Here is a 13846-nt window from a genome sequence, read left to right as displayed (position 1 = left end):
TGAGGGCTCTGGGGCCCGGGCCGGGCTGACGCCGGTGCCCACGGGCACCAGCACCCTCACCCTTATCACCACCGCCGCCGCCTCGCACTGCTTCCGGCCCTGCCCCAGGCTCCGCGCCCGCCGGGTGTCCCGGGAGCTGCTTCTGTGGGGGGGAAAGAGGTGGGGGCGAGCTGCTATTCCGCCCACCGGGCTACGGCAAAAGGAGCGTTGCGGTACAACCGCGAGCAACAGCGAGTACCGGTCGTCAGCTTTTCCATCGCGGCGTTGGTCACATTCCAGATCTGAGCTGAGACCAGAGGTGGTTGGTTTTGTAGCCTAACTCCTCCGGACGTAACCGCTGGTCCCAACGGCCCGGCCAGGGCTGCCGCCAGCTCCTCCCGGCGGATCCCGTTCCGCTGAGGGCGGTATGGGTGCTTGCGCTACTGGTGACACGTCCGACTGCGGCTGTTGGCTGCGCGGGACGGAGCATTCAGCGACTTCTAGTGCCTTGGAAGGTACCGGCACATTTACCGTTACACCGTATGCTCTTCCAACGCGGTCGCTGCTGGACCGGCCTCTCCTTCCCCAGGTCAGCCCAGGCCGGGCCAGGAGCTCCCGGGAGAGGCTGCCGAGGGGCCCTGGACGAGCGGCGGTCGGCGGGACTTGGGTCCCAGCAGGGGGTGGCTGCAGCGCTAGAGGGGAGCAGGCTTTGTAGAAAAACTTCTGAGACATCAGTGACGCAGTGCATGCAGTGCCAGGGGTGTATGGTACCTAATCTCCTGAGGAGGACTGCAAATATGTGGCAGGACAATACTTACATAGTCTGGTACATGGACATACAATGGCACACTGAAAAAGTTGAGCCCGGTGAAGGCAGGTATCAGGAGCACAGTATATAAGACACCTCTTTCACTGCAAACCTTACAGTGATAAAATGTCATTAAATTTGGCAAACAAAGTTAACAGTGTATCATGTACTTAATGCCTGAAGAAAACAACGGAAATTTTAATCCAGTTCCTATCTGGAGCCATAAGAGAATGCTTCTTATCTCGAAAAAACATATTTGGGCCTGTTTCTTCAATAAAAAACAAAACAAACCAAAAAAAAACCCAACCAAACAAAAAAACACCAACAGGAAAGAAGCCTGTTCAGACAAACAATGAAAATTCAATTATATTTCAGTGGATAAGATGTTTACAATTACTTTGCTCTGAGTAACACTATTTCTAATGTAAATAGTTATAAAAAAAAAACCCCATGAAAATACCAATTAAATATCTATATTTGGAAATACAGAAAAATTAGTCAAAAACTGCCACAGAGACATGGTTGTCATGTAACATGGGACAGGTTAAAGGTGGCTGGCAGACATGTCTACTAACAATAATGTAGGCTGTCTGGAAGGGTTCCTGTATTTCAAACGATCAGTCAGTTCCATGTAGAAAAAAATAGGTGTTTCTCCAACACAGCATGACTGAGTGCAGTTCCAAAATGCTTGGACTGACCTATGCTACTCTCTCCATACTCCTGGGTTTAGAACGCACTCTTGCTTTCTGGGATCATGGAATATTCATTTTGATATTCTCCTAGTTCCTCATTGATGCAACGTCTCCTGATCCGGCCATCTCTCAAGTGTTTCACTGTAGTGAGGCTCACGTATGGTGCATACAGAGGACAGGGGCATGAAAGGACACAGGACAGAAGCTATTAATTTGGCTTAATTGAAGAACAGAAGGCACATGGGTATCATAGGCACAGTATATGAACCTGTAGAAAAAAGTCTATGATCTGGACCACATTCTGAATGTATCAATTGACTTACCAAACTTTAACTACAAGCCCTATCTATTTGACTTTTCAAAACCAGAGAATACTAGATATTATTAAAATCAGCAAAAAATAGCCAGCCAGATCACCTCTGTAACTTCTTTCCAAATTCAGTGCCACTTTGAATGGGTAAAAGATGTCAAATGGGAGTTTCCAGTGCATTTGGGGCTGGCCTCGTGGAGGTTCTGGCCATTTTGTGATGTCAGTGAAGGTAACAATAGTTGTCAAAGGTACCATGCTCCTGCTTAGGAACTGTAACAAGAAGAAAAGCACAAGGAGTTTAGCAAGCTTATACAAAAGATACATCCCTCTTCGATTTGCTAATGGAGACCCATTGTAAATGACTGGCAAACAAGATGTCTTTAGGATAACAGGAATTAAGTGTTACAGACACTTTTTTTTTAGTGCAGTAACTCCTCTTTCCCAAAATTTATACTTAGCAGGTAAATCAAGGGCACAGGTCCCAGTAGCTACTGTGCATCATAAGTTACAGATGCCACAGAAGCAGTGACTCAAGCTCTGCTAGAGTAAGCCTTCTATTATTCAGAGGGAAAGCATATCAGTTCTTACTGGAAAAGAAGCAAAGCTAGTTTTATTTTTTATACAATTATATATTTGATGTAAGATAAAATCACCTGGCCCACGTGAACAGGTGACTGCTGCCAGAAACAGCCAGAACTGCCTTGAGATTTGATCTGTCCAAGAACATATCAGTAAAATAAAGCAGGGACCCAATATAACAATTAATTTACTTCTAACATCTTAGAATATTATTTCAGAACAGATCGGTAGGTCAGTTGTTAAAGATGGAACATGGGACTGAACAACTTATGGCCTCAATTCCTTTCTGCAAAATAATTAATAACACTCCCTTCTTGACCTGTGTGGAGTTTCATGGCACCTCCCTTTATGGAGCTGTTAAATACAAACTCTTGCAATTACAACCAGACCACTGCTGAAGTTTAGCAAATCTCAGCCCACTAACATCACACCCATTTCATTTATGAGTCTGTAAATAACCTGTGAATCCCATTTAATGATCTTTACATGAGGGAGTGTGTATGTTTAAATTCCATACCTTCATGGGGTGACACTGATATAAGTACCGTGCACGCAGTATTTGAGCTTGTGGATTGGAGAGGAGGCCGACCCAAGTCCACAGTACCTGTATCTCCAGGGTCATAGGAACCACGCAACATGAAGTGCAATTCACAGCCTAAAACCAGAATACATACCAAACATCTTAATACATCTTAAAGGTGGAAAAGGACCATTACGGTCAAAGTCTAATAGTTTCGATAGCACAGGTCACAGAACCTGAATCAGTCGTTCTGGAACTAACCCTTTAACTTCTGGTCAAGTCAACCACCCATTTCAGAAATATAGCCTGTGTATATTTATTATTTCCAAACAGAATTTGTCTCAGCTCTACAGCTTAGACTACCTTCTGAGAAATTAATAATTATCTTCTCCAAAAGTACTTGGATCACAAACTTTTACCCTTTTTAGGGAATATATAAGTATCCCTAGAAACTAGAAAATCAGAAAGAATGGTAATAATAAAAGTAAGAAATCAACAGCAAGTAACCATGTAGTTTTAGTTCTAGCATGCTACGAGAAAAACAGGTAATAAAACATTGGATTCAGTATTAAACTCTTTTTGCCCATTTGAATTGCAAGAACAGGACTGAAGAGATATCAAATCTGTCAGGGCTCTTTTATTTATTTAGCAAGTATCCTAGTAAAATGAATCACAGTACAAATGACATTTTTCAGGCATTAAGACCCTGAGAGCCAGTGGATCTCCACTCAAAGAAAGCAAACCCAGCTAAAGAAGCTGGTTCTTTTTCACCTGTGCTCCTTCCCAAAGCAATACAAAGATATGAAAGAAAAAATATGCAGAAGTGGTCGTTCTGCATTCGTATTACCTCCACACTGCAGTTCTGAATCAGAATGGTTGTCCATTCTTCTGCCCAAGTTGAATGAGCACTGCCAGTTATAGCGAGGTCTTCTGCTCTGTCCATCCCCTGAAAAGCCTTGTATAACTTGTGCTGGATGTAACTACAGTTACTTTCTTCCAGTATTTGGGATAGGCTGGAAATGAGAACAGCTTTGACAAAGTGATTTTCCAGGACAGAAAGAAACTGCTATCAACATGCTTCCTTCACAGTAAACATTCCTTTTGCGCTAGTAATGAGTGAACAGAATAATTACAGAAGTATTGGTTTGAAATGGATACAGTTTTTATCCTCTCTGCAACAAGAAGGGAGAAGAATATGGCAGGGTAATGCATGATAAGGAAAATTAACAATCCTTTAGCCGTTTTGTCACATCCGTGGTCACATACCTGCCTTGTTGGCAACAAAAAAAATATTCAAATCATCAAAACAGTAACTCCTTAAGGTTCCATTATAATTCACTCCTCAAATACACACTTCTCTTGCCCAAGACATAAGCCGGACTACAGCCTCAAAATGGCCCAGAAAACCTGCACAATGTTCAGATTGTTCTAGAGGCCCACTCTCTCTCTGATATTCAAGTCCTCTTAGGAGTATATGAAAAAATCTGCAGGGACCCACTGGTCACCTTGGGGAAGGATCTAGGCTCACAGCATTGCAGGAAAGACTATTGGAAAAACACTCTAAGTGACTTCACACCTTCCATATGTGTCAGGAAGGGTGACTGCAGAGAGCACTGTTACCTAAGCTTGCAGCTTGTCCTCATATTTCTTCCAAAGTGTACTGTGTGTCTGAGGAACTGTGAGCAACTTCCATCACCTTCACTCTGTAGAATGCTCATCTGACAGACTGCAAGTCAAGAAACCACACAAAAGAATAAATAGACAATTCAGGACACCCAACTTGTACTTAGCAATCCTCTCAACCCTCACTTCTCCTTATCCCTGACACAGGTCTACAATTCAGTCATGACCAAAAGGTCTGCTGATGGCTGCAATGTAATACTGAGATACACCCTCAAAGGTAAAGGTAGAATCTCAAAAGTCCAGACAGTAGAGTATCATAAGTCAATAAACCCAGTGGTAAATAAAACTTGACAACACAAAAAGGATACATGCTGCACAGCACCGCTGTTTGCAATCAACAGTGGTGCTCCGGTGATATAGCCAGGGTTTCCACTTCTAGGCAATATATGAGAAAGGGCCCTGGTCTACAAAGAGGTAAAGGGAAGAAAGAAAGGAAGAGGGAAACATTAGCACTAATGAGATCCATTCATCTCAGAAGACCAAATTCACATTTTCTAAAATGTAAATGCAACCCATTTTTTGAATGACTGAATGTACATGCACCTCTAAAGCCTCTGTTATTTGGTTTCAAATACTCTTTCTTACCTGGCAGTCTAAAAGGTGCAAAAATAATGTCAGTGCCCTGATATGTGGATACTAGCAGGACAATTCTTGAGACAATGCATTCCTATTGCTCAGAATATTTCTCCCAGGAAGTGAAACGGTATGGGCAATTCTACAGAAGATCTGCAGAACAAACCCTGCCTTGACCCCAATCCTCAGTGGCAGATTATACTTCTAAATTGTTTTATAGTCATTAGCATTTCCCAGATTTCCACACTTTCCACACTTATCTTTTTTCCCCACTGCATGGGCAAAATAAAATAAGTACCTAGAAGAAATTTAGCAACCTTTTTCACAAACACTGACACCTCAGTTACAGCAGCAGCTTCAACTTTTCCTCACAAGACTATGCATGTGACCCAATCTTATCCTCTCCCCTTCTTCACCCATGTAAAAACCCTCCAAACCAAATCACAACAGCAAAAACCAGTAGGATAAAAATATCCAGTCCCTTCAAACTCATGCAGTGCAAGACTGCATGCTGACATCAAGCCTGAATTTTTGTTTTACCTGAGACCAGTGTCCCCTCCTTCCTTCAACCATCAGCTGTGTCCTAGGGTTCTGGTACCACAGGGACACTGCTCTAATCTTTTCACATCTCACCTGTACAAGACTGGGTGACAAACTACAGACTACAAATTTGTTAAGAGCCTGGAGAGGATGGGGGCACCAACCCTGAAATGCAAAGTGAAGTGTTGCTGCAGAGAGGATCCCAAGTTCCCAGAGATGTTGCTCACTTTGAACCGGACAGAAACATTCTGTATCCCACGTGTGCCACTGAATTCTATCTCGTATATGACCTGAAAGTCCAATTCAGAGAAGATTCAGAGGCAGAGACAGGTAGTAGGGCAATGACTGTAAATTAATGTTGAGCTGCCTGAAAGGAAGAAGATTCAGATACCTCAGAAACAACATTGTTACATGAGTTGTCTTTCATGTGAGGAGCTCCAGGTGGTGCAACTGGGGTGACCTTCACCTGGAGACAGTAAACATATTAACAATTAGTAATTGTTTAAAAGGATTGCACCTTTCTTACTCTTTTCCATTCAAGTCAGATTTACCCTCCGACTGTAGCTGTGATCTGGGGACACACAATGCTGCTCCAGATGCGCAATTTTTGTAAGAAAACAAGCTACCTCACTGACTTCAGCCCTATCTATGCCCATTCATTTAAAAGTACTTCTTTCCTTATCTCCCTACTTTTTTCTACAGTGTCACAACTTTTGTCCAAAGAAAATCTTGTCTCAGACGAAGAACATTACCATTTTCTCAAGTTCCCAACCCATGGGCATTACTATGATGTCTAAAATTCGAAATACATTTTATTTCAGAAGCAAAACTAATTTTCATTGGCAATACAGACTAACCTTCATGGACTGCATAATGGCATCGTTAACTGGGACCTGGGAAAAAAAAAACAAAGCAAAATATAACAGCAAAAACCATATTTTCGCATTGGTCTGCGAGTGCCTAAAGTAACAAAAACATCACTAAACAGAGCCTACATACTATATTGACAAAAATTATTTTGTTTATTTCAGAGGTGTAAAACTTGTCATCCATCTGTGATCTAGAAAGCACAGAAATAATCCACAGAAAGCATTTTTAGAACACCAGAAAATAAATCTAATCCTGTCCCAGCTAATGACCTGCAGAAGGCACATACTTTAAAATGTCAGCATTTCTGATCCATGCCTGGAGCTCCCCCTCCTGGTATCCGGCAATTACTTCAGCCTCCACTTAAGGAAAAATTAAGTTTTGGGCACAGTGACAAAATATACCCTGAAAACGCAAGTTAAATTTTATCACAAGACTCTCTAACACAGTTATATAGATTTAGATTTCCAGTAAAAGGGCAAACAGAGTCACTAATCTTAATTAGGTGTTAATATTTGCACTTTTTTATCCTGGAGCACCAGAAAAACTCCAGAAGGCAACAGGAGATATTTTCATTATAAAATTCAGTAAGACCAACATGATGAACCCAGAACACTAAATCGACTAAATTACTGTCAGGATAAATAACAGAGAAATTGATATGGAATTCAATCCATAAATGTAAATAAAACTAATACTGATAACTGGCCTTCAGAATAATTTTAGAAGTTACATATTATGTAAAACAAATCCTCATTCTTTACCAGTAACATGCACTGCTTGGTTGATCAAGTTGAAGGAATAGATAGAAATACTTTGACAAACTGTCAAAAACGTGATCAGGGATGACACACCAGATGACCTTTAGTTTTCCAGTCAGCTGAAGCTGCAATGGAACATCAAGAAAGAAAGACACTGAGCAAAGGGGGCAATAGGACACACACCTTTAGCACAGAGAAGTCACGGTAGTAGGAGGCAGCATCTAGGGCAGGGTCAGTAGTGCAGCTCTTGCTCAAATTGGCAAAAAATCGAGTACAGCTTGTGCTTCTACTCTCCAGGAAGCCTGAGTTAAGATATAACAACAGATAAAAAGAGAAGCAAAGCATCCTAAGACATTCTTCCACCTTTACTAACCAGCAGGATTGCCATCAACACAAAGTCCACCAGCTCCCATTTCTATTGGCTGTCTTAGCGTGCTCAGTACAGACGATGAATCGAAGTAAATTAGGATTGGATCACCAGCCTGAAAAGATAGTTTGGAGAAATCACAAAATGCAAGGTGATGACATCAGGGCACAGAGGCAAACTTAACACTTCTCCTCAGTCTACAGCTAGTTTTGTCCAAAGGATTGTCCAAAATTTTAAACACAAGAAAAATAACCAGAAACTTTTTACGCAAAAAAGAAGGAAAAGAATTGAGAGATAAGAAAGATTATAGGTAGAAAAATAAGAATTTTTCAATCTCTTGTCATTCAATTTCTTAACAGACAGCTTTAGTAAAAACGGACCTGTGAACTGACAGCTGTTTTCTTTCAACTCACCCGGTAAAAGGAAGAGAATGATGGCTGGACTTGTGATGATGCTAAGAAAAAGTGTCTGCCATACTTCTTTAAGAACTTTAAAAAATCAGATTCTTTTATATCCTGTGGCTGTACGAAATAGTTCAGCTTTGCTAAAGGTTGAAGAAAATAAAAATAATTAAAAATCTGACAATATCAAACTCACAGAAAAGATAGATCTAATAAAGAAGTAAATATTGTGCCAATATTCAAAAAGAACAATTTCAGTAATTATAAGCTAGATAGTACCTTGCATTAATTAATCCATAGTAGCACTGCTAGCGTGCTCATATGAGCTAAGAATAGGATGCTGTAATGAATATTAGTTTGTACTATTTCATGGAGAACAGGTATTTATACACAAATGTGTCTTTCAAAAAAGCTTGAAAACTGTTTAAGACAACTATCCTAATATGTGCTCTAATTTCTGCAAGATGCCCAAATTAGGCATCACATGACTTTTTAATGACAAAACACTGCTGATATGTGAGTCCACTAAAATAAACATTAAATGCATTCAGAGTGAGTATGAATTGGGAATTGTCCTGGTTTGGGCCAGGATAAAGGTAATTTTCTGTCTTGTACTTTTGCTTTCAGCTAAGTCTCTTGTAAGTAGCTGCACTTCCTGTAATTAACAGCAAGTTTCTCAGACAGTGTCTGCTTCTAGGACTGATAACACTCCATGCTTATAGTTACTTCTAGAGACTGGTATGCAGAACCAAGGACTCTGCTCAGTTCTGAGGAACAGACAAGACAGATGGCCAAAATCGACCAGAGTATTCCATCCCAAACACATCATGTTCGGTATAAATTTGAGGAATCACGAGGGTCAAACCCCTTCCTGCTTCCCCTTCTTTGCCTGTCCCTGTTTGCTTCAACATCCTGGGAGGATTCCATCCGTTCTTCTGCCTGTGGTCCTGATCTGTGCCAGCCTGAATCTGTTTGTTCCTATCTCCAGCTCCCGACTGCTCCTGACCCCAGGAGTCCAGCCTGGACTTTCCCAGGGCTGCCCTGCAGCCTTGGTGGTGACATGAGAGCTATTGGCAGGAAGGGGGGAGGAACGTGGTATCAATTTTCCTGTATATTTGTATATATTTAGTAATTTTTCCTATTTATCATTACTGTTTCATTAAAGCTGTGCAGTTTAGTTTCCAACCCATAAGTCTCTCTCCCTAATTCTCTCTCCTTTCTTTATCAGGGAGGAGAGAGGGATTAATAGAGAGCATCTGTCATTCGGTTTAATTGCCGGGCCAGTGTTAAACCGTGACAGGAAAAGATACCTTAAAAAACCCACACTTCCTGTTGGTATGGCAGAGTGATGCCTTCCTCACCCACTAGTATTCAGATTCAATACAATGCTGTTTTAAATTATTACTGATAAAACACTGCATCATAAAATAGCATATTATTAAAGACATACTACAAAGACTCATCCTAAAGAACTTCTTTGAACAAGAAACTTTTTAAAGTACTCAAATGAAATATCTTTCAAGATTTGAAGATTATAGATCATGCTGACCACAGGAGTCTGTGACAGTATCCTTGATTACAGTAATACCAAAAAGAATTTAGGTTGTCTAGTACGTTGGGAGGGGTGAGGAGAAACAAAAACCAAACAAAAATAACTGAAGCTGTCAATGTAATTCTGCTGTTCGAGAACAGAGCTGATCCTCTGAAGTACAGAGCACCAAGCAGAAATAAAAGCTGGTCTGTATCTGAATACAGCGTTAGTCAAGCAGTCAAATCAGCCACTAAAAGTGTTAGTAGCATGCCCAACAAGGGTAAATGATTACTAGAGAAAAATCATTGCCAGCAGAAAGCATGAAAACATGAAATAAAGAATCCAAGAAATGATAAGAAACCACTTCCTTTACAGGATAATAGTAGTGTATTTCAAACAGCACCCTGCTTTGCTGCTCTAATGCAGCAAACCCAATGAGGTACCGCAGATACAGAAGCAATTGATGAAGGATGATTGTTAGCCAGACCCTCCGCTTAACCTGAGTGCAACAATTTTATTCTGTCTTTGGTGAGGAGACCCCGGTTCACTGTGGTCTCCCTGGAATTTTCACAGGCTAAATAATTAATAACAACTATAATATATGACTATTTAAAAAGATTTCCTAAGCAGAGTTAATCTATAAATTGTGTGGAAAGCAAGCTTACTTACGATCATCCAGCTGCACACAGAACAGCAAATCATGCCCACCAGGAATAGCAATGGTATCAGTAGGATAAGGGGTGTTATTTCTGAACACGAGTGATCTTTCCACACACACTAGACGCACAGATCTGAAAAGAAAAGGCCATCTTACATTGCTAAATGTCAGCAACAGAACACATTATTAGTTTTCATCAGCTTACACGAGTGACTGTGCAATTTGCATTAATAAGTACAGAAAGCCCCGCTCATCAATGCTGTAACTTGGTTGATACTCGTATATTTAGAAATCACTCTGAAACCCCGCGAATCAGAAAGAGGCGAAGAAACTCCGTGTCCGCGTAGGCCAGCTCCTCCCAACCCCGCTCAGGACCGCACGGACAGGCCTCACCCAAGCTTTCACCTCCAGTCCCCCGCCCACCTGCTGCTGCCGGTACCGCGCAGGCCGGAGGCGTCGGCTCGGGAGCGGCGGGCGGGGAAGCCGTGGGGGGCGGCCCGCGGGGGCCGGTGGAGGAGCGGCGGGGCGAGACCGGCCCGGCGAGGACCGGCGCCGGAGACCCGAGGCTCGGCCCGCCGGGCGCTGGCAGCGGGGGCTCGGCGAGAGGCTCCTCGGGGAGCAACACGGTGCGCGGCGTGTTGCATCCCGGCGGCAGATGGGGTGCCGACGCTGCAGACGGCCAACCACACCAGCTGCAAGGCCAGGAGCCACCCCCCGACCCTCTGCATCGCCTCCCCGCGTCGCTACGGAACGCGGGCCCCGCCCCGGGAGAGGGGTACGGCCCCAGGCGCACGCGCGGACCGGGTCTGCGGCTTCTTACCGCTCTCCTCCCTCTCTGTTGCTGGCGGCGGGAGGCAGCCCGGGGCTCGTGCTGGGAGCCCGGGGAGACGCTGCGTGGGAGGAGTTTAGCGGCGGCCGGGAGCCGGAGGCGTTATCCCCGGATGCGAAGGTGTCGGCCGCGGTAGTAGTGGTCATCAGAATTTCTTTCCTTGATCCATCTCGGTGCATTTTATCCCGAGGCAACAGGGTGATCGCCCTTCTCTGAAAGCCTTAAGAATAGCAACTTGCTTCTCCTTACGCTGCTCAAGTTACTGAATTCCTTCCTCGGGGCCTTTGTGTTGATGATGATTAGCCTGTAAGTCTGTAACCTGACACAGGTACATGCTTGCTGCTGAGCTGCTGATTAAGACCATACCAGCTCAGGTGCGTATGGATAAAAATTTGCTGGAGCAGATCATCATGTGAGGAATACCATACCATACCATACCATACCATACCATACCATACCATACCATACCATACCATACCATACCATACCATACCATACACTGTGAGTATGCTTTGCCTGTTACGTGTCTGCCCCAGCAAAAAGTAAACAATCACGTTCTGATTTTTTTCCTTATGTGTGACGGAAACTCTTCAGCTTTTAAGTTATTACAGCACAGTTTTAGCATTTGATTACATGGATACCAGATAGCTGAAAGGTGTTTCAGCTTTGCACCTTTCTGTGCATTCCATGAAAGTGACATGCGGAAACAAACTTTACAACCCACAGGAGGTTATAAAGCACGTATGTTTATTATGGCACCGGGTGCAAGAGGGATCTCTACTCCTAACTCTCACACACCGCAGCTAAACGCAAGCAACTGTTTATTACTCAAAGTTAGAGGTATGTATTACAGAAACATGCATATGCATAAAAGAAGCAAAGTTATTCAGATCAGCTATTAACATAAGTCTCCACCCATCTCAGCATGCACACTATTACCTGGCAGTTGTAGGGAGGAGCTTTCGGGATTAAGGCTCTGAGTCTTCCTTGCAATGAACTTTTTACCTTTGGCACAAAAATCTGAGTCATACGCATCAGGGTTCTTACCTGAGGAGTAGACCTTGCAGGTTTCTGTCTAATGCTTGGCTACACATTGTTAGTTCCCATTATCTAAATAGTTTCCCCTAGCTAAAACATTCTGCATTTTTCCATCTCGAGTGCTGCTCACATTGTACATGCAGAAAAAGGGAAGCCTGCAGTCTTACTGACTTCCAAAATGGCATAGCGGCCAACACTGAGACATTAGTAACCAGGTATCTCTGTCAAGTATTTACGCACTGGTTGTTTTCCTGACACAAAATCTGTGTTACATGTTCTGATCCAGGCAGAAGCAGAATTTAAGCTGCACTATCCCATACATAAAACAGATGTTAATTTTGCTCCTTTGGTATAATCACATCGGTGCAATGGAGCAGTGACTATGTACCAGCACACTGGCCTATGTGCTATTTTTGTAGGTATTTTTTTCTCCTCCAACAGAGTTCATTAGTATTTGTCCTGAGTGACATTGACTTCTATTCCAGCTGAAAATATCTATTTAACATTTTTTGGTTATTAGTATTTTAAGTACAGAGATTAGAAACCTAAATGGTACGTATATTGAAATAAATTGGAACTGGAGTTCTACAAGCCTTTCTGCTTCTTCATCAGTATGATTCCAAGGGACATGGCCCACATCTGTACTCAATCAAACCACGCTATGTTGGCCAATTTAATCTAATTGTTTGACATTTTTATAGCAATTCATTGAGACTAAGGAGAGATGACTATATTAATATCTAGATGATAGCTGAGCTAAAACTGCTGTGCCAAAATATTGAAAGGCTCTTAAATTCTCTTACAGATTTTAACTCTTTGTGACAAAGGAAGGAGGCTTCAGTGTAAATGTAATAAAGAGAAAGAATAGTACAATTTATAATATGAAGTATTGTAGTAAAGACCATTATCATAAATTTTCTAAGAATCTTTTCAGTAATCATTTACAAATTATATTTCTCAATAATTGAGATGAAAATTATTGTTAATGTTCCTCACTCTGTTTTCTTGGATAATAATTTTCACTGAGGTCAAAATTAAACAGAAAAGGTTTTAGCTGATGAATATGTATTTTACTCCTCCAGCTAGACTGTGAACAGACTTGTCTGCCCTGCATCTGTGGGAACCATGGTATGGTTGGAATCATGGTAGAGGAATACTAGAAAGACTCAAAGCATATGTGAATGCTGGACCTACTTATGCTTAGACACGTCACCCCATCTCACTGAAGATCCCATCAAACCACTCCTTTATTAGTGTGTTTGTTGTTAGAAAAGGTTTCCTCCTCCTGAAAAGCATTACTGATACTTTAATGTGAAAACTCCCATTGATTCTATTACTCCTTGTTTGTATCAAAGGTGGGAACCTTTCACAAAGAGACCATGTCACTGGAGACAGGGACTATTAATGCTGGAGATATGGTAAACATTTACAAAAAATATTTGTTTGTATGTGCAAAAGGTCATAACCAATGCCTTGTTCAAGAAAATAGCTTTTTCCACAGTCATGGGAGTACTCATATTAATAAACCAAACAAAATCTGGCCCTTAACAGAAAATAATTGCAAGGACCTGGAAAATAACAGTGTCACGGCCAGTGAGAAATATTGCTGACACCCTGTGTTTTATGAGAATGATGGATTAAACGTTGTTCAATGCAGACTTTTCTTGATGGAAAGAAAACATTTGTAATGCTTCTGTGGTCCTATTAAGA

At 42.1% G+C, this 13846-nt stretch overlaps 1 protein-coding gene and 1 long non-coding RNA gene across 5 annotated transcripts; one reads left to right on the top strand and one right to left on the bottom strand.

Moving 5' to 3' along the window:
* Positions 1–434: 434 nt before the first annotated feature.
* Positions 435–9265, top strand: LOC139798721 (uncharacterized). Its single transcript, XR_011726929.1, has 2 exons — positions 435–568; positions 8708–9265. It is a non-coding gene; the product is annotated as an uncharacterized lncRNA (long non-coding RNA).
* Positions 1128–11337, bottom strand: TCTN3 (tectonic family member 3). Of its 4 annotated transcripts, none has more exons than XM_071749778.1 (13): positions 10693–11337; positions 10281–10402; positions 8093–8223; positions 7686–7794; positions 7496–7614; positions 6542–6577; positions 6076–6150; positions 5912–5974; positions 4880–4975; positions 4509–4606; positions 3736–3901; positions 2886–3023; positions 1128–2059 (listed from the first exon to the last, which is right to left on the bottom strand). In XM_071749778.1, the coding sequence occupies exons 1-13, from the start codon at positions 10995–10997 to the stop codon at positions 1838–1840; spliced, it is 1680 nt and encodes a 559-aa protein (XP_071605879.1). In that variant the 5' UTR covers positions 10998–11337; the 3' UTR covers positions 1128–1837. The 4 variants fall into 4 exon arrangements, with proteins under 4 accessions (XP_071605879.1, XP_071605878.1, XP_071605881.1 ...); XM_071749777.1 differs by having other exon boundaries at positions 5849–5974; positions 10693–11117; XM_071749780.1 differs by lacking the exon at positions 5912–5974 and having other exon boundaries at positions 10693–11120.
* Positions 11338–13846: the final 2509 nt, after the last annotated feature.

The sequence above is a fragment of the Heliangelus exortis genome, chromosome 7, assembly GCF_036169615.1.
Source record: "Heliangelus exortis chromosome 7, bHelExo1.hap1, whole genome shotgun sequence".
NCBI classification, from domain to species: domain Eukaryota; kingdom Metazoa; phylum Chordata; class Aves; order Apodiformes; family Trochilidae; genus Heliangelus; species Heliangelus exortis.
Note: the sequence above shows the minus strand (reverse complement) of the source record. Positions and strands in the feature narration are given on the sequence as shown.